Below are 18,638 nucleotides of genomic sequence, written 5' to 3' on the forward strand. Positions count from 1 at the left end.
GCACATTCTGGATATGTCGCACTTAGAAAGAAGGTGGCTGGCATAGTAATCCCCTATCTACCTCATCAAACCCGCAAATTCAACAACGTGCTTCCAGCGAGTATGCCGAGTCCCGTCAAGGTCTCCATGCCCAGGAGCGACCAATCTGGGCCCGGCGCCGACCTCGGGGCAAGGTTGCCCGTGGCACTCGTCGCCGCCGCATCGACCGAACTGCTGTCGGTGACGGTGACGGTAGGCAGCGGTCGACCGGCGCCCCCAGGGAGGCCCGTGGTCGTGATGCCGCTGGCGGCGCCCGAGACGCCTGGGATGGCGGTGGCGTCCTGTCCGAACTCGACGATGTCAGACCCGTCGGCGGCGGCGGTTGCGTTGGGCTTGACCTGCGCTAGGGCGACCTGGTTGTTGGTCAGGTCGAAGACAACGTAGGCACTGCGTAGGAAGGTGTCGCCTAGAATATTGATCTCGCTGCTGTCGTTGTTGATGGAGGGGCTGCGGACAATGCCGAGGCGGCACATGTTGGCACCATTTTCGTGGGCGTACGGCCGCAGGTCAATGATCATCTGGTGCAGGGGCACGCGGATGAAGGGACCATCGGGCCGACCGAACCGGAAATCGAAGGTCCACGCTTTGCGCTCGGCGTCGTCCAGGATCCCGCAGTCGACCAAGGCCAGATCGCCGTCGTCGGCACCGCCCCGGCTCGCGCTTCCCTCAACGGGGACGCCAAGGGCCTCGTAGAGGCGCTGCACCGTGCTGTTGGGCAAATAGGTTAACGTGGTGCCCGAGTCGAGCAGGACGGAAGTCGGGACATAGTTGAAGGCTGGGCTGGTCGTGCCGTTGCCAAAGGACATGGACAGGGAGTTCAAGGCGATGTAACAGGAGGAGTATTTGAGGGTGGCGGCTGTGGGTCCTAGTGGCACGGCGAGCAGCTCGCCCGTGTACTTCGACTTGTCGACGCCGCCGAACAGTATAGTTCCCGACGGCGACTCTAGCGCATTCTGAGGAAGAAATACAGCGTTAGAGTTAGTACTTATAGACAATCCGCAAATCCACACCGAGGGGTGGAGGTCTGCTCACCAGGTACAGGCTGAACGCTTTCGTCCCGATGAGACCCTGGTCATAGAAAAGGTCCATAATGTTGGGGTAATCTCCAGGGGGGGCTTCACCCGCTCGAAGGCCCAGGCCCAAGATGCCCGAGCCGGCCTCTGAGACGGTAGTGACCAGGCCCATCTGCTCCCATCCAGTGATAATTAGCTCTACGACTAGGATTGCGCCACATTCTTGACGATCTTGGCCAGGTGTTGAGACCACTTACTTCAAGACCTTTGATGGTAGCACCGCCAATTCTTAAGGTGTCCTTCATCATGCTGCCAGAAGCCGTTGAGTCGTCTTTATAGGTGATATTGAACAAAATATCATCCAACAACTTGACAGTTGAGCTAGCATGGGAGTCATCTGGTATTGTAATTGGAGATTAGTATGCGAACTCAATGCCATATGTACGTGGGACAGGCGGTAGAACATATAGAATGTATAGGACTAGTTTTACGAGCCAAGAAAATGTTCGTTTATGTAATATTGGGTTTGGTGACTGTTCAGGTATGATATAGCAGGCATGAGAGCGGACTAGTTGGCTGCGAATGAGTCGCAGGAGGACAGTTGCAACGGATACGGAATGATACGAAGTAATTATTTGGCAGTAACCCACTTACAGAGTGTCAAACAGCGGTCTTCTTCACATCCATCGGTGCTCTTGTCGACCACCCAAGTATCGCTGGACCCAGTGTCGACAGTCAGGGTAATGTGCTGCGGCGGCGTTCCGATGGTGACATCGGCATAATAGCGCTGAGCTGTGATGTTGTTGGAAATCACCTGGGAGTAGCTGCCGAGGCCCCGTCGACGATCTAGTAGTGACAGGGAGACAGGAGGCTTGTTGATGTCCAGTGACACCACGCGCCGGGTGGAATCAGCGGCGAGCACGGCCGCCAGGGATGCGAAGAAGAGGACAGGCTTCATACCGATTGCGTGTTTCGCCATCGGGCCGGGTCCGTTGTAGGGGAGATCAAGTGTAACGGCTGACCGGAGCCTTGGCATAAAACGGTCCAGGTCATGAAGATGCTGGTTGGGAGAGTTCGTCAACTCTGACGGGGTTACGGGTCCAGAAGGCGGCTGGAACCCTCGTGAGGAAAGCAGGAAGGAGGAGGAAGAAGAAGAAGGAGAAGAAGAAGGACTGTATGAGGGAAAAGGTTCAGGTTGAATAATTGACTTTGTTGCCAGAAACGACCGATATCGAGATACGTATGGAGCAAGAAAGCCTCGCAAGGAAGACGATCTCTTCTTGGATTCTCCTCCGGTTCGCCAAACTGCCTGCCGGGGTTTGATTGCTGGCTGGTTATGGGATGATAAATTGAGTGGAAACGGAGTAACTGACAGGAAAGGGAAGCATAAACTACCGAAGATGTATGGCTGGTGACAAGACAATCGAGTCACTTCGGTCTAACGAAGTGGAAACACACTCTTGCTGTTCATTGGAAGTTGCAGGCGACAAGCTCTTTCCAAAGTGTCGTCGTAGCGGGCCGAGGCGGATTGGGCCCCTGACAGACAGCACCCAAACTTCCAAATTGCCTAAGGTAGGTAAGTATGTAGGTACATGTAGGGTATATACTTTCAGCCTCTCAGATTTCACGATTTGATGGACGATTTTATGGCATCCACGGCTGTGTCTAGATAGAATGCAGGTGGGACTCAAAGCAGTGCACAGCAGCTCTTGCCAACGTGCCGAGCACGTGTCTCAGTTTCTGCAGTGTACAACCGAATCATGGAATGGATGGGCCAAATGGATCAATGCTTGGCCTGTTTCCACGTCTTTCTGTGTACATTGTGTACTGTTACATTTTGAGCCAGAACCAAGACTTTCAATGTTGTTTGTGGTGCAGGATATCGTTCTAGACGTCTGACATGCAGCCAAGGTGATATGGGATTTCTTGGGTACCTTGTAATAAATCCTTGGCGACACAGCCTGGTAGGCTTGATGGAGGACTGGAGGTTGATATCAACGTGCCTGCGTTGCCTCCCTCTGGCAATTGATGCATACGCGGCCAAGACCGAACAGTCATCGTTTGAAATGGGCAACATATTGCGAACCAATACTTCCAACTCATCAGCGCTCGCATATCATGAGGACATGTCTAAAAGGGCACAATACAATATGAGTCGTGAGGATAGCAACAGGCAGCAGCAAACGAGCTGGAGCTGGAGCTGGACAACTTCAGGTGGGAAGAAGAAGGGGAAATAAGTCTTCCTAATCGAGACTTTTCTGCAAATGCAGATGCAAGCCATTTGTCAGCGTATAGCTACTGCATATGCAGGGGCATTGCAAATAGTAACTACCACGGTCGATTCCCAAGCCTTCCCCAATCGCTTAGGCCGCCGAGAAACGTATCTCACCCCCGGAAGCCCCTCCGTTATGCGGTGGGCTGTCGTGGAAGGGGAGGGGGAGGGCTCCGATCAGGTCATTGCGTCCGAAACAGAACATGTCCAAGATCTCGTCCGTACAGCAACCCGGCTGGCTTCTTCGGCAAAGCATCATCTCCTCTTAATAGAAAAATTACACAATGATTGCACATTCAATCTTACGTGGCCTCTTTTCTATAATAAATACATTGACTGATACTACATCCTACACACAATCTCGTCCAGCTCTAACTGTACACACGTAGTAATGCAGGAAGAAAAGATGTCGAGTTTGCCCTCTCAAGATAGCTCTGCACCCCTCTCCAACTCCTGGACCAAACTTTCTTCTCGTACCAAGCATCGACTGCTGAACAACTGTCGTTTCTCTTACACTGCACTGCACCTCTCATAAGCTTTCTGCAAGTCGACCTCACATGCGGGAGGTCACCCCACCCAGAAATATATAGGACAAACGAGCAAAAAAACTCTTGTTGCTGTTGATGTCACCACAAACTTCTTGTCTAGTCATCTGGCTAGTTGCCGAGCGAGCACTTGCTTGCTTGCTTACTGTTCATCCGTAGCACCACCGGCACCAAAGCCGCACCTCCCCACAATCGTGCCGCTGAGGTCGAAGATGCTCGTGTCGCTGAGGACCTCGAAGACCGAGACTTCGACGCCGCACTCTTGAAACACCCAGTTGCGCACGCCGACCGCCATGAGGGAGTCGACGCCGTAAGCCGCGGGCGCGCGGCCCTCGTCGACCTCGTCGACGCCCCCGCGGAGGCTCATGCTCTGGACGAGCATCTTGCACAGCCCAGTGCTGACGATGGCCTGGGCCTCGTCGAATGCACCCGCGCCCGCATCAATCTGCGAAAGAAGGTACTTGATGCTCTGCTGCTTCTCCTCGGCTCCTTCAGGTGCTGTACCCTCCAAGGAACACTCGTCCTCGGGCAGGTCGACCTGATTCAGTCGAGTGAAGAGCGCGGTCCGCGTCCAGTACGGGTCTGCCGGCTTGTTTTGGCGTATCAGCCCACCCGTGCCGACGCCCATGACGATCTGAGAAGGAAAGCGCTCGGCGCCCGTTGTCACGGATCCCGCGATGGCGCGCTCCATAACGCATAGGAAATCCTGCAATCGGATGCCAAAGAATCCGCTTGCTTTGAGCATGTCCAGCGCGCGCGGGTCCTCGGCTAGCATGCCTGCGCCCAGAACGGGGCCCAAATCAATAGACACTGCCCGCATGGTGTCGCCACTGTTGCTATGATTGATGTGGTGTGCCAGTGCATCCTGGAAGGCGTTGCCGGCGGCGTAGTTCGCCTGCCCACGGTTTCCGATCACACCCGCCGAACTGGACAGGAAAATGAAGAAGTCCATGTCTCGGGGGAATAGATTGTAGAGGTTCCAAGAACCGATCGTCTTGGGGCGGATGGCGGCCTGCCAGTCGGGATACGTCATGTTGTCGAATACAGAGTCTTGGATCGTGGCAGCGCACTGGAAGAGGCCCTTGACGGGCGGCATGGTTTTTTCAATTGTGTGTAGCGTCAGTTGCAGAGTGGGCTTGTCGCAAATGTCAACCTTGAAAACGGACACGGAGACACATCGCTTCTGCAAGAAGGCGACGTTGTCTTGCGAGTCCTTGGAGGAGCCACCGGATCGGGATAGGAGTGCGATGTGCCGGGCGCCGTTGTTGGCCAGGAGTTTCGCGATCTGCATGGCCAAGCCGCCCTGACCAGCCAGCACGTATGTAGCATCTGGTCGAATCGAGTCGCGGACGGACGACAAGTTCTCTTGATCGATCAAATGGTTGCCCTCGATGATGGCATTCAAATCCACCGTGGGAACGAGTCGAGGTACCAGGAGCTTGCCTCCACGGAGCGCATACTCGGCCTCCTTTGCCCGAGTCTCGTTCGAGCCGGTGAATGCTCTAGTGAATACCTGCACAATTGATTCAGAGATCAAGGCCACAGACAAGTCTGGAATCGAGTCCGTCTCGGCAGGGCCATCCAGGTCCAGGGTTACAATTCTCTTCTGCGCATTCTCCGATTGTATGGTGCGGGCGAGGGCATGCAGAAGGCTGGCTCGCGGATTGGCCACCTCGACTTGGGAACCTCGAGTAACCCACAATATTCTCTTTGACAGTGTGTCAAGTGACTTGAAGGCGAGGAAGTCCTGCTCGGACCAGTCCCAAACAAATCGGTGCTCAGGTAAAACTTCAAGGAGAGAGATGCAGTAAGCGGGTAAACCTTGTTCTGTGATAGCTGATGGTGTTCTAACTTCGCATCGGATTTTGTCGCTCAGTTCGCAGCAAAGTTGTGCGAGGATAGGGCTGATCAAGTTAGGCACAAGGAGCACAACGCCGCCGGGTAGCTGGATCGGCTGCTCATCAGCTATCTCATCAGTAAACTCATCTTCTGGAACCTTGCTGTTGTGGGATTCCTCCTCGGGCTCCCAGGTAATCTCAGAGCATAAGTTGTGATGATACGGAAGAAAGGTGCTGCCCGAGCCACAAGTGCCCGATTCCAGAGCGGTGAACGTGATGTCCTTCGCTACTATCAGAGCCTTTAGCACCGACTCTCCATCATGAGCCATCCACGATTCGTCAGATGCGATAAAGGTCACTGAAGCCTCTCGAGGACTGCGTCGTTCTGCTTCGGCAAATCCGACGAGTTCTCGACCGGCCTCAGTCGGAGGTTGTGGTTGAGTCGACACGTACAGGCTACCGATGTAAGAGGGAACCATTGACCCCTCGCCAAGGCTGAATGCTGTCTGGAAAATGCTATCCAGTGTTGCTGGATGGATCAGGTGAGCGAACTCGAAGCGGCCAAGCATCGAGGATTTAGTGTCAGGAACGCGGACTGTATACGAGCATATGTTGTCTCTCTTGGCTAGGGAGGTTATGTTCTGGAATAACGGGCCATAGTTCATTCCGATGACATCAAGAGTCTCGTAGAACTGGCGAGGGTTGACCTTCTCATCAGTAGCTTCCGCGGCTCTGGCGTACGCCTGGTAGTGCTGATCGGTAAGCAGGGCGGCGGTGGGGTGGATTGTGACAAACCCAGTGCCGTGTTGCTGCCAGGCCCCATCAAGTGGCTTCGAATAGATCGAGAACTCGTACTTGGCAGGTGACTCCTCGCGGATGCTCATGCTCACGGCATATTCAAGGCCACGTTCGGTCAGGGGTATGAGCATCGCCTTTTCGATCTTGAAAGCTGACACCTCATACCCGGCACATGGCCCTTGTGCCAGTTGTTTCGCGCCCTCGAGCGCCATCGTCACCATGCCCGCCGCAGGATAGATGGTCGACGTCTGAACCTGATGATGTTCAATCCAGCTGTTCTCACTACAACGTAAGAACCCTCTCCAACGTGGCTGGAAAGGAATCCAGTCGGAAGTTGGCCGACCAATTAGATCATATCGGCCATGTACCTGGAGCCGGTTGGCGCGCGACAAATGCGATTCGAACCAGTATCTGGTCTCGCGGTTCCACGGGTAGTTGGGAAGATCATGCAGTACCTTCGGGCGATGGTACTGTACGTTGCGCATAACTACCCACGGCATATTGATGTTCACGCCCCGGCGCCAGAGCTCTCCAACAGCTGAGAGTGTCGTAATGGCGGAATCGATACTCCGGCGCAGCATGGAAATATACTTTGGCTTCTGGCTCCGGTAATGCATCGTCTCGATGATCTCCTGGATGGGGCTCTGCAGCGCGCTGTGCGGACCGATCTCGAGGATAATGTCGGGCTTCTTCTGGCCACAACCTTTGAGCACCTCGCTCATGGCGTCGCTAAATAGTACAGGAGACACCATGTTACCCATCCAGTATTGCGGCGTCAATTCATCCCACGAAACAGGGGTTCCAGTCAGGGATGAGCACATAATTGGAACCTCATTCTGCGGGATCGACTCATAGACTTCTTGGTCGGACTCAATATCCGCAATCGTTATGAGCTTACCGCCAAGATGGGGGTGTGGTACAATGCTTGTCGCGGGACGCTGGGGTCGAAGGTGCTGTATGCAAGCAAAGTAATTCCCGGCGCATCTCCGCATGTGCTCGGAATGATAGGCGTTTTCGACTTTCAGGAGCCTATTGAAAATCTTCTCCTCATCAAGTAAGCTTTGGACCTGAAGTATAGCCGCTTCATCGCCCGACAGGGTGACAGAGATCGGGCTGTTGACACAGGCAACGGCAACCTTGCCCTTGTCTACTCGGGAAATATAGGAGTCCGCTGCAGCTGCTGAGAGGCTGGCAACAAGCATACGACCTTTAGTGAATCCGTCGTTGTTGTTCAACATCTGTTGCGCACATACACCGCGCCAGTAAGCCAACTCCCAAGCGGTCTCTCGTGAGATCGCTCCCATAGCATATGCAGCTGCAATTTCCCCTGAGGAATGGCCAAGAACAAGGGCGGGGGACACACCATAGTAGCGAACCAGCAGGTCCACCATGGCGACCTGGATAGCTGTAGTGGCTGGTTGAGCAATCTTGGGCTCATCGATTCTGGAAGAGTCTTTACTTCGAAGAAGCTCATCCAGTAAGCTGAAATCGTCACCAAAAAGGCGACTCATGAACTGTGAAGCCGATGCTAGGGACTGGAGGAACACATCAAAGGCCATAAGCTCGCGACCCATAGCGAACCACTGGGCGCCCTGTCCACCAAAGACGAATGCAACTCGGGGGGTTTTGTTCTCCTGCAACCGGACAAAGTCGGATTTGGTGATCTGCTGGAGATTCGTAGCGAGTTCCTCGGCTGTCTGAGCCACTACCGATGCTCTCCATTGCATCTTCGTTCGGCGGCATCCTAGGGTGTAAGCTAAGTCCTCCATAAACGTTAACGAATCTTTGCGATCCGTTGTTTGGATGTAATGCGCCTGGTTCTGAAGCAACTGGACAAGCGCCCGCTCTGTATGGGCTGAAAACACGAAAGCGTGTGATTTACGGTCTTGCGTCGGAACATGCTGACCCTTGGCGATTCGTCGAATGGTCTTAGCTCGAGACTTAATCTGACTGAGGGTCGTGGCGACGACCGTCGGGTCCATGAAGGGGTCCTTGGAAGAATCCTGTGGAAAGATGGCAGAGTTATGGTGCGCTGTCATGTTGCGCGATGAGAGGTAATGGGCAGCATCATCAATGATGACGTGTGCATTTGTGCCTCCAAATCCAAAGCAGTTGACGCTGGCACGTCTGAGGCCATTGACAGGCCATTTCGTGTTTTCCAGGGCCACCTACGCTCTTCATCAGCAATCTGTGTCTAGAGTAGCAGGAGTTGCCATGGGGATATCTACCTTGAGCTTCCAATCGGTGAAGTTAATTCTGTGACTGCCTGGAGCCTGGAAATTCAGATGCTTAGGTATGATGCCATGCTCAAGGGTGCAGATACTCTTGATCACGCCAGCAACGCCGGCGCAGCCCTCCAGGTGACCAATGTTCGTTTTGACGGAGCCAACATAGATGGGGCTCTCTGTCGAACGTTGCTGGCAGAGTGTCTCTGAGACTGCCTGTAGTTCGCGATGGTCGCCCGCTGGTGTTCCAGTACCATGACATTCAACGAACGCAGTCTGTTCAGGAGCTAGGCCGGCACGCTCGTAGACGCCACGAATGTTACGAATCTGTGCCTCCGCACTGGGTAGAGTGATACCTATGATTTGTCTCTGGTTAGAAATCCACAAGAATGACCGATAGAGGTTGCAGGTGTTTACCTGAAGTGCGTCCATCCTGGTTTACGCGAGAGCCGCGAATGACAGCCCGAATGTTATCATTGTCGCGAAGAGCATCAGCCAGACGCTTCACCACGATTATACCTATACCTTCGCCTCGTCCATATCCATTGGCACGTTCATCAAAGGTATAGCACTTTCCATCTGGACTCAGGAAGTTTAATGCTGTCATCGGCATCATAGTGTTGGGGGTCAAGATCAACCCAGCTCCACCAGCCAGACCCTGAGAGCATTAGTCTGAGAATGTTGCAGAAAGCATATTCCGGTGCTTACCATGTCGATCTCACCACTTCGTAGAGCCTGACAGGCGTTGTGGAGGCATACGAGGCTGGCACTGCAACCAGTATCGATAGTCATACTTGGGCCGTTGACATCAAGAAAATAGGATATGCGATTCGACATGATTGCAATCCCATTTCCGGTGGCGCCATACTTCGGAGAGTCATCAGGGTCTCGTAGCACAATCTGTTCATAGTCTAAGGGGCGTCAGCCAACGGGCCAAGGGGTCATTGGGACAGTCAGAAATTACCTTTGACAAACGAACCAACCCAAACTCCGGTCTCTGACTTGCGCAAGGCTTCCCGATCAACTCCAGCTATTTTGTTGACTGAGTGAGCCGTCTGCGACGCGAGAATCAATAGGGGCAAGGGACTTACCGCTGTCCAAAGCTTCGACAGCAACCTCGAGAAGCATTCGCTGCTGCGGGTCGATGGCATTGGCTTCATCAGTCGGGATCGAGAAAAACTGGAACGATTAGGCTTGACTCGCACAGAGAAATAATAAATTGGATTTTACTTACTGAAGCATCGAAAGCGGCCACGTCCTGCTTGAGGAAATGAGCTCCGTTGAAGCAAATCTGAGCGTGGTGTTAGGTTGTTGCGGTACGGGGAGAGAAATGCGAAGACTGAAACTTACGCTTCCTTGCCTATTGCCGCTAGGATGAAAATAGCTGGCAATATTGACACGATCTGCCGGAAATGTTGACCAGGCACTCTCGCCTTGTTTGAGCATATTCCAGAGGTTGTCGGGTGATGTAGCGTTGCCCGGAAATCTGCAGCCCATGCCAACGACGGCAATGGGCTCCATCTTGTCCGGCTCCGGGTGAGCCATCGTGAGATGCGGATTCTCTCGGGAATGCGTTCACTCTGGCTTAACCCAATGAATAACTGTCAGCGGATTGCGTGTAGGAATTGATATGTATGAAAACCATCAGGATCGGTAGGGTCAAATGAAAAGAATGACAGGTACAAGGCTTAGGGTATGGGAGGAGGTAAAGGTCATGTGCGTATGCTTGGGTTGGTCATGTGTGTGTAGTGGCAGAAAAGCGGAAACCCCAGGGCACTTGTGATCAGTTTTATTATTGTGTGTCAATGAGGAAGGTGTGTGTGCATTGTGGTTGTTTTGTATCAGAGTCGACGATAGTGGGGACTTTGAAACCGGAAGTGAGTGTGTCGTGCTTTCTCTAAGGATGCCAGGTGATTACTCCGCCAACGGTACTTACACGGAAAAGGGGTCGGCGATGATAGTGACGACCGGGATTTTGAAGTTGAAGGCTGCCGAGCTAACAACGGCCTTGTACAGGGCCGATGGTGGAGGAGATGTAACTGTCGAGGTAGAAGTGTAAGAATTGTGCGTGTTTCCTTTTCCCCCAGAAATGGTAGGCGATTACACTCGGAGGGCAATGTGGAATAAAAGTTCGGCGATGGCGACAGAAGTGTCGGCGGTGAAGGCGCAAGTGTCGTGTTTTTGGTAAGGTAATTAACATGTAGGTGACTGATCGGATGATGACACCGGAACGGAATAGGGGTCGGCGATGGTGGCTAGGCCGCAGTGGCTAATGACCAGAACACAAGCAAACCTTGGCTTACGGGCCGTCAGTGGAATCAGAATAGCCGTCGTGGCGAGGTATTTCGAGCAATTATCGTGTGTATTGTCATATGAGAATGCTGGTTTCTCATCAGGTTCTCGTACACTGGTACGTGTTGGATATTGTTGTGCTGCCGCAGGGCCACACCCGTATACTGCGAGGTGACGGGAACACCTCCCGAGTCGACTATAAGACAAAGTCTGCTACAATTGTAGCCAAGATTTCTGTGCCTGTGTATTAGCTCAATAAATGATACCCATGAGATAGTGAGATGGTCGACAACCGAAGGCCGGTGTGGTGTCGATTCAACACGAAAACGTACTTGGGCTTCGCCGGAGTATGATGGGCCACGATCACACTATATCTCCCTTTGCAGGCACCCTAGATAGAATCACAAACAGGCAGTGGTGAAATGGACGACGACCTCCCCAGAATTAACCTGTGTTAATCCTTCCGCACACCCCCTTTATATACAGCGAGATCTCCTCTGTCGTGCAGGGGAGTATTCTTAGGGGTGTGGCTTTTGTAGAGCAAGTCCTTTGGGGGTTCGAAAGACTATGCTGACCTGGGTGTGGCCCCTTTTAAATATGAAGCTGAATAACTGATTTTGAGGTATACGTCCTGTCCAAGATTGATGTCTACGGCCTTGTGAATACCTTTTCCCATGATCAGTTATTTTGTTCTCCAAACGCGGCGGACAAATAGATTCAATAAGAGCGGTGAATTGATGGGCTGAGCAACAAACGATGCCGCTCAACTGTAATATTTCTGGAGGGCACTAACGGGCGCTGACCTTTGGAAGTTGTCAATTGAATGCTGGTCAAGAGATATGGTTCGGTGATGGATGCCTTGCTTGCACATGAAGACAAGGGACTTCTGGTGTGCTGATTGGCAGTATTGATGGAAAGATGCAGGCTGATCCTTTACGCCCTTATATTCAATGCTCTGAAGGATCATGCATATGCAAGTAAGATATTATGGCAGTGAATGACAATGCAATCCGTCTTCCTCTTGCGAAGTGTGATGGCCATGATGCTTGGGGTAGTTTGGTGCTCCTGCGCTTGGCAGACCATGTGGCGTTTGTCCCAGCTACGATCAAGTCAGAGGAGGATAGTAGTCGGAGACTAGGGCATTATTGTAACGGAATACAACTATTACCACATGATAAGAGATGGGTCAGTGATGCGAAGCAATGGAGTAGCCTCATCAGAGTCGGTCTGCCCGTGTCATCTCTCCCGAAACCCGATATCAGACATCTGGCCGAATGTCGGCAGATACCCCAAGATTCCAGTGTCCGCCGCATAGATAGTCACAGCAAAGCAGACAAAGAGGACGACGGGTACGGCACGAACCCATACTGAATGCTGATGGCAGTGGGTCCTGGTGAAGTGCCTGGCCAAGACACTCCTGGCAAGGCCTCAATCCCTATCATCAACCCCGATCGCAAAAGCCAACAACACTGGTCTATGCCCATATCAGATGACCGCCGGTTGGTTCCCCATGTCCGAAGAAGTCTACACAAGTAGGTAATCTGACCACCCTATCGATATCCCGGGATGGAGCCGACAAATCACCTGCTTCCTAAGCCGTCACTCCATACATGCGGGGGAGGCAGTCCCAAGTCTGTTGTTCCCGTCCTAGGCAATTCGACGTGTGGACTTCAAAGCTTCAAACGGTCCATTGGGTCAGATAGGATGGTAGGTATCTTGGTTGCGCAGATCGGCCAAGGAAGTTAGGTACTCAGACAGCCTGTGTCTCCATTATTGGCACGGGATGTTGCATACATACCCCATACAACCACCAGAATATGATTGGGTCCCAGAGCTTGGGCACTGGCATTCCCTCTCTTCTCGTGCGCCGCCGAACAGTCAGTCTTCGTGAGGGATGAGGCAGTGTATCGGCACAGGCCCCCAAGCGTTGTCGGGGAATATCGTGCCTATAACAGCCACCAACCCGTGTGCGATCTCAGCCAAGTATGAGCGGAGGTGCTGGGAGGTGACATAGTACAACAGTTGCCGCTGTTAATAATGTTTAGATGGACAGAGGTCTCAAAAGGGGAAACCCCGAGCAAATACCAGCCTACACATAAAGTACCGAGCTACAGACGCTATTTATGTCAATCAGCAGTGGCACTGCTCCCCAGACAAACCACAACGTCCAATGACAGTGCAGGAACTGAGGCTATGCTTGCAAAAACCAACAAGATAATGCAGCCACTAAGTGGCATCCATCGCCGTTGTCGACCCGTGTCACTTGCAAAGTTCTAGGGAATGATGTGTAGTGTCGTTAGCTTGTATGGTCACATGAAACCCGGCCGTTCAAGCCGCTGTCTGGAGTGATCCAAAATTGTAGGATTTTTCAGCTGACACCAGCTGCAGTGGCTGGAAGGATCTCACGGCCATACACAATCTTGCATCATGCCGTCCTCTGTCAGCCCTTCAGACTTGAATTCAGGATTCTGCCACGCAAGCGCTACGGCAGCTTGTGTGCAGTGCTGACATGTTCCCGTCTTTCTCGGCTGGTGAGGGCACTCGCATCTTGACAGAATGGGCGCACTCGTTCCGAGGTTCTGACCAAACACACTGGCTTGAACTGTCTGTCTACATGCCTAATTCTTGTTGTACTTCATAGAGAGCACCCTTCAGTGCAAGTTATGTCTTATCAGATGCAGCATTTGCCCAGCATTTTTATTGGATTGGGGGGGTATGATACTCCTGGTACATGCTCATACCAGGCACCCCGCTCATTTGGACGACGCCCGCAGCGTGCATATGCAGGATCTTGACATAACCAGGTGCATATTGTAATTCCAAATTGGTGGAGCGCACCCTTTCCTTGCATGTAGAGTGCGGTATCGCCTAGGCCGGGGCAGTCGCCGAACCAAAAAGGGCTCGTGGGATCCGAGAAGAGCTGAAAATCCCAGATCCCCCTATCAATACGGAGTACTAAGGCATCATGCAATGCTAGCTCGGATCTCAACCAGCAAGTGCGGTTTCTCCCAGGCCCCTTCGGTTTGCAAGCCGGGGGTGGTGTGTTACACGACCTTGCGTCGTTTTGTCCGACAAAACGGACGAGACGGATCATGCCAAGTCGAGTTGCGGTTCAACACGCACATGGATTGCAACAGAGGGTGTCACAATTTGGCCCAGGATGCATACTTTCTCGAACAACATATTGTTGGACAGACACCATCTGCTTCTTGCTCTGCGATCGCATGTGTGAACCAAAAGCTCTTAGGGGAGTTGGGATTCCCGAATCCCCTGCCACAGTCGTATCAAGACTTGATCTTGGCCGCCGACATTGGAATATCGGGTAGGTGTCCCTCTTCTTTCTTCCTTATGGAATCTTGCAGTTCATCAATCGCACCGCCCCCAGTTATGCCATGTCTCGGAAGCGCCTCATCCATATTAAAAAGTGAATGTAGCAAGTCGGGAAGATACCTAACCGACATCCTCAGCAACAGCCCACTGGCCAGCTCGTCCTTCCCCCTCGGTCCGACCGTCGCATCGGCCTTTGCAAGGCAATTCGACTGGGTCTCTGGAAGGGACTGGGGTAGGTGGGTGTAGTGGCGTTCCCGGAAGCCTCAGGAATCTTCTCGCCTATTTTTGTTTGTAGTTTGCTCTGTTGGTGGCAGCGCAACTACAATACACGACCGGTTGGCGCAGACAAATCCCAGCGTCGTCATGCAGCTAGGCTTTGTCCGACGTAGCACACACGGGTTTCCGCTTGATCTCTCTCATCCAAATGATTCATGCCTGCCAGTAGTGATCGTTTCTGGTAGTGTGGTTATGCTGTGTTTCTGAGCCCTGAGCCACTCCGTGCACGCACCGCACACATCATGATAGAGGTTCCTCTTCCTCGGGACACTTCTTGAGAGGGTGCTGGGCCATGAGTACTATTTCCTCGATGTTGTATTCCACTGCACGAATATAGGTCAACACCACTTGATTATGGGAACGTGAGGAGACACAAGGTCTTTCAGCAAGCTGAACAGAGCCTCTAGCGACGGTATGGGGTACTCTGTGTGCTTCACGGGTAGGGTAGGGCATCAATCTGGCATTAGGCTGTCGTCCTGCCGTTAGACAAGCGGAGTGCAAGGGGACTATGCGCACACCTTCTTCAAGCTCGTATATTGCATGACATGTCAATGTGGGGACTCAAAGTATTCCGCACTTTACCATTGACGCCTGAGCAGCTAGAGTTATCTTCATGATCAAGTGTTGCTTAGAATCAGATATATGCCATGAATTAGTAGGTAGGTAGGTAGGTAGGAGCAGAACATTTTTTTTTTTCGTCACAGGGCGCAAATTCACCCCAAACCGTTACTCGCCAGCCTCTATCTGAGGTACTCAATGACCGAGTGTCATTATAATGGCTTTCAAAGTCGCGGCCAGTCAAGACTAGCATTGTTGTCTACTCTCCCGAGCCACCCCTCCCTCGTCTCGGCCGGCTTCCATGTCTTGTCATACCTTTCACACGCATCCGCCACCAGTTTTGCCAGTTGCTTGTGTCACGGGGCGTTCTCTGACAGGCCGTTGATTCTTTGGCTTAAGATACGAGGGATGCTCTGGATGCACTATACAGCCTTTGCAGGTGTAGTACCAACTTGCACGCACATGGGTAGTCTGTGAGCTTTGAATACAGGCCACTTGTCTTGGTCCAGCATTGATTCATCTTGATACAGATATCTTCCCACAGTATCCCATGCCCCTCCCCCAGTGCTCTTGTACGTCGACGATTCCCTCTAATCCTACCTTGGTGATAGTGTCTCGGCAGCATGTATGTTCCTGCAACATGATGTCTTCTAGTCATCTATTATCTTTGGACACGATAGGTTCTTAGCTAACCGGAGTGCCAGCAAATCATGATAAAGCAATGCGCTCCGACTTCTAAGTTATTTGATCGCCCACGCACGCACCCTTCTTCCCCTGAGTGTGCTCACTACTACCTACTTTATAGTCGAGTACAAGCTTTTAGGCTTGACCAAGACGGCCATTTTCGGGTTACAAAAGTTTTTCTGCTTTAAAGAACCGCAGGCACCAGCTTCTTAGTGTTGCAGGTGCCATCGTCACACTCACACTCGGTCGTACTTGCACTTTTGCGGAGCACGCCGGCCCCGAAACCAACCGTGAATCGAACCTGTCGACCCGCCAGCCACGAACAGTCCAGTTCTCCTTCGGTGAAATTTTGAATACTGGCTGGCCTAGGCATAACTGTAATTCTGCAACTTTGACTCGGGCCCACGGAGTACCGGTCTACTACGTACCAACAACAGCAGTAGCCGCAACAACGACAACAACACTCTCGTCGCCACGAAATCTCCGAGTCTTCTAGAACATCGTCTCCCATCATGGCTTCTCGATACCACGATACCGGCACGATGCCCACCCTGGGCCGAACCGACTCGATGGAAGAGGCATTGAACTCTTCATCCACCAACCGCGGCCACCTCTATGGGCAGTCCATGAGTCCCTTACGCCAGACCACACTGGTTGCCATGTATTGCGCCCTCGAACACCTCCCCCAATTGATCGATAGGGTTGACCATGTCCACAGTCTCCTTCTTGGCTTGCTCTTCTCTAGCCTCGATGCCTCCATTGTCTCGACCTCTCTCGTAACCATCTCGGTCGATCTCAAGGATTTCATTACGGTCCCTTGGGTTGCACTCTCCTACTTGCTCGCCTATCTAGGTAAGCCTATAACCAACACGGTCCAGAACCGACAATGGGACGCTGAAACTAAGAGGTTACTATAGGTTTTGCCGTCGCATTCTCGAAACTAAGTGATATCTACGGTCGCCGCGCTCTCGTCGAAATCTCCTGGTTGTTGTTCGGTGCCTTTTCGCTAGGATGCGGCTTGGCTAAAAACATGACACAGATGTACGATTCCATTCTATCATTCATTTCCCTCTTCCTTTCAACGCTTCTAACAATTCCCAAAGCATTGTATGTCGCGCATTTCAAGGCATCGGCGGCTCTGGCCTCTATAGCCTTGCTCAGATCGGACTCTTCGAGGTCGGCCCGACACATAAGCCAGGTCTCTTGGGGGCTCTCATTGGTATGACTCTGGCCGTCTCGTTTGTTCTTGGCCCTGTCCTTGGCGGCACGATTTCACACTTTGCCTCGTGGAGATGGATATTTTTCATCAAGTGAGTACTCAAACCCTTCTAATTCCTCAACTTCACTGATCATATCACAGTATCCCCTTCAGTACCGTAGCGCTGGCTGGAATTATGCTGGCCTGGCCTAGTCGTTATGGCTCGCGATCGAGCATGGCTGGATCCTACAAGAGGCTCGATCTACCAGGCATTTTTCTAGTTATAGGGGGTTCGACCTTGTTGGTCTTCTCTCTTCAGCAAGCCGGATCTTTCAGCATGAGCTGGGATAGCCCTGTCATCGTCGCTACACTGACTATTGCGGCTCTGTGCTGGATCGTGTTTGTAGCTTGGGAGTACCTCTTGGAAACCAAGCATTACATGGGAATCCAGCCCCTATTCTCGTCCAAGCTTGTAGCTATGCGGCCATACATGGCAGCTTTGGTGTAAGCTTGCCGATTTCTAAATTTCCGTAGCGTTGCTAACCGCTTATGTTTCTAAGCTTCATGGTACTCACTGGCTTTAATTACCTTGCCATCATCATCATTTTACCGGAGCGCTTCCAGATCATCAACGAACAGGATTCCCTGATGTCAGGTATCCACCTTCTACCCATGCTAGGGGCTTGCGCGTTTGGGTCGTTCCTCGCCGGCGCTATATCATCCAAGCGGAACAATACTTCTCCCACGTTGATTGCCGCGGCGTGCCTGCAACTCATCGGAGTTGGACTGCTGTCGACTTTTTCCGACGTCGACAGCGCGATACAGCCCCAGTATGGATACCAGGCCATCTTCGGTCTCGGGGTTGGCCTGACGTTTGCGGCTGCCACGATGCTCGCCTCGTTGCACGTGGATCACGAAAACCTCGCAGTTGCACAAGGAGCCATCGCACAGGCTCGCGTCTTTGGAGGTGCCATCGGCATCGCCGTGTGCAGCATGGTATTCAACCATGGTGTGAAGCACAAGCTGGTCGACCACCTGCCCCCAGATGATCTACAGGCCTTGCAACAGAGCCCTGTGATCGGCGCACTCTTTTCGCCGGAAAACCAGAAATTGGTCCGGACAGTTTACGCTGATGCATTCGTCAGCGATATCAAAATATTCATCTATCTGGCGGCTGCTGGGGTTATTGCAAGTCTCTTCACCTTCCAGCGCCACCCGCCCCCTATGCCCGGCGTTCAACGGTCCAACAAGGAGGAATCGGAAACACCTCGCGGAGCTCTGAGCGAAACGGAGCTCGAGGATATGTCTCACCATCGATGTTGATTGGCCTGGTCGTGTACGCATTTTGGGTGGCTCACTCTTTGTCCATGGAGTTCGGATGATGTCGGAGGTTTTCTCAAGATACGTTTATTGCCATCACTGGCCAGATTCGAAGGATGGATACCTGACGACAAAATGGATATGATTGGTGGCATAACACCATTGCAAGGGCACTGTTGTAGGGACTCAGGGGAGAGATGGGGTACATTTGCTTTGCATACAACCTGCACGTGGTTGGGCCTGAGCCAAG

General features: G+C 52.4%; 3 protein-coding genes across 3 annotated transcripts; 1 reads left to right on the forward strand and 2 right to left on the reverse strand.

Moving 5' to 3' along the window:
* Positions 1–65: 65 nt before the first annotated feature.
* PG986_003340 (aspartic-type endopeptidase OPSB) lies at positions 66–2,010 on the reverse strand (the record flags this gene model as incomplete). Its single annotated transcript, XM_066839562.1, has 3 exons — positions 66–992; positions 1,072–1,256; positions 1,707–2,010. The coding sequence occupies 3 exons, from the start codon at positions 2,008–2,010 to the stop codon at positions 66–68; spliced, it is 1,416 nt and encodes a 471-aa protein (XP_066704626.1).
* Positions 2,011–4,011: 2,001 nt separating this feature from the next.
* Positions 4,012–10,275, reverse strand: PG986_003341 (polyketide synthase; the record flags this gene model as incomplete). Its single annotated transcript, XM_066839563.1, has 8 exons — positions 4,012–8,673; positions 8,734–9,086; positions 9,148–9,388; positions 9,439–9,641; positions 9,695–9,760; positions 9,822–9,909; positions 9,965–10,021; positions 10,081–10,275. 8 exons carry the CDS (start codon positions 10,273–10,275, stop codon positions 4,012–4,014), a joined length of 5,865 nt encoding a protein of 1,954 aa, XP_066704627.1.
* A 6,107-nt stretch (positions 10,276–16,382) lies between these two features.
* Positions 16,383–18,391, forward strand: PG986_003342 (uncharacterized protein; the record flags this gene model as incomplete). The annotated part of the gene is made up of 5 exons (XM_066839564.1): positions 16,383–16,722; positions 16,788–16,911; positions 16,974–17,180; positions 17,231–17,572; positions 17,629–18,391. 5 exons carry the CDS (start codon positions 16,383–16,385, stop codon positions 18,389–18,391), a joined length of 1,776 nt encoding a protein of 591 aa, XP_066704628.1.
* Between the last annotated feature and the right edge of the window lie 247 nt (positions 18,392–18,638).

The sequence above is a fragment of the Apiospora aurea genome (assembly GCF_038362705.1).
Source record: "Apiospora aurea strain CBS 24483 chromosome Unknown utg000002l_segment0_segment0, whole genome shotgun sequence".
NCBI lineage: Eukaryota > Fungi > Ascomycota > Sordariomycetes > Amphisphaeriales > Apiosporaceae > Apiospora > Apiospora aurea.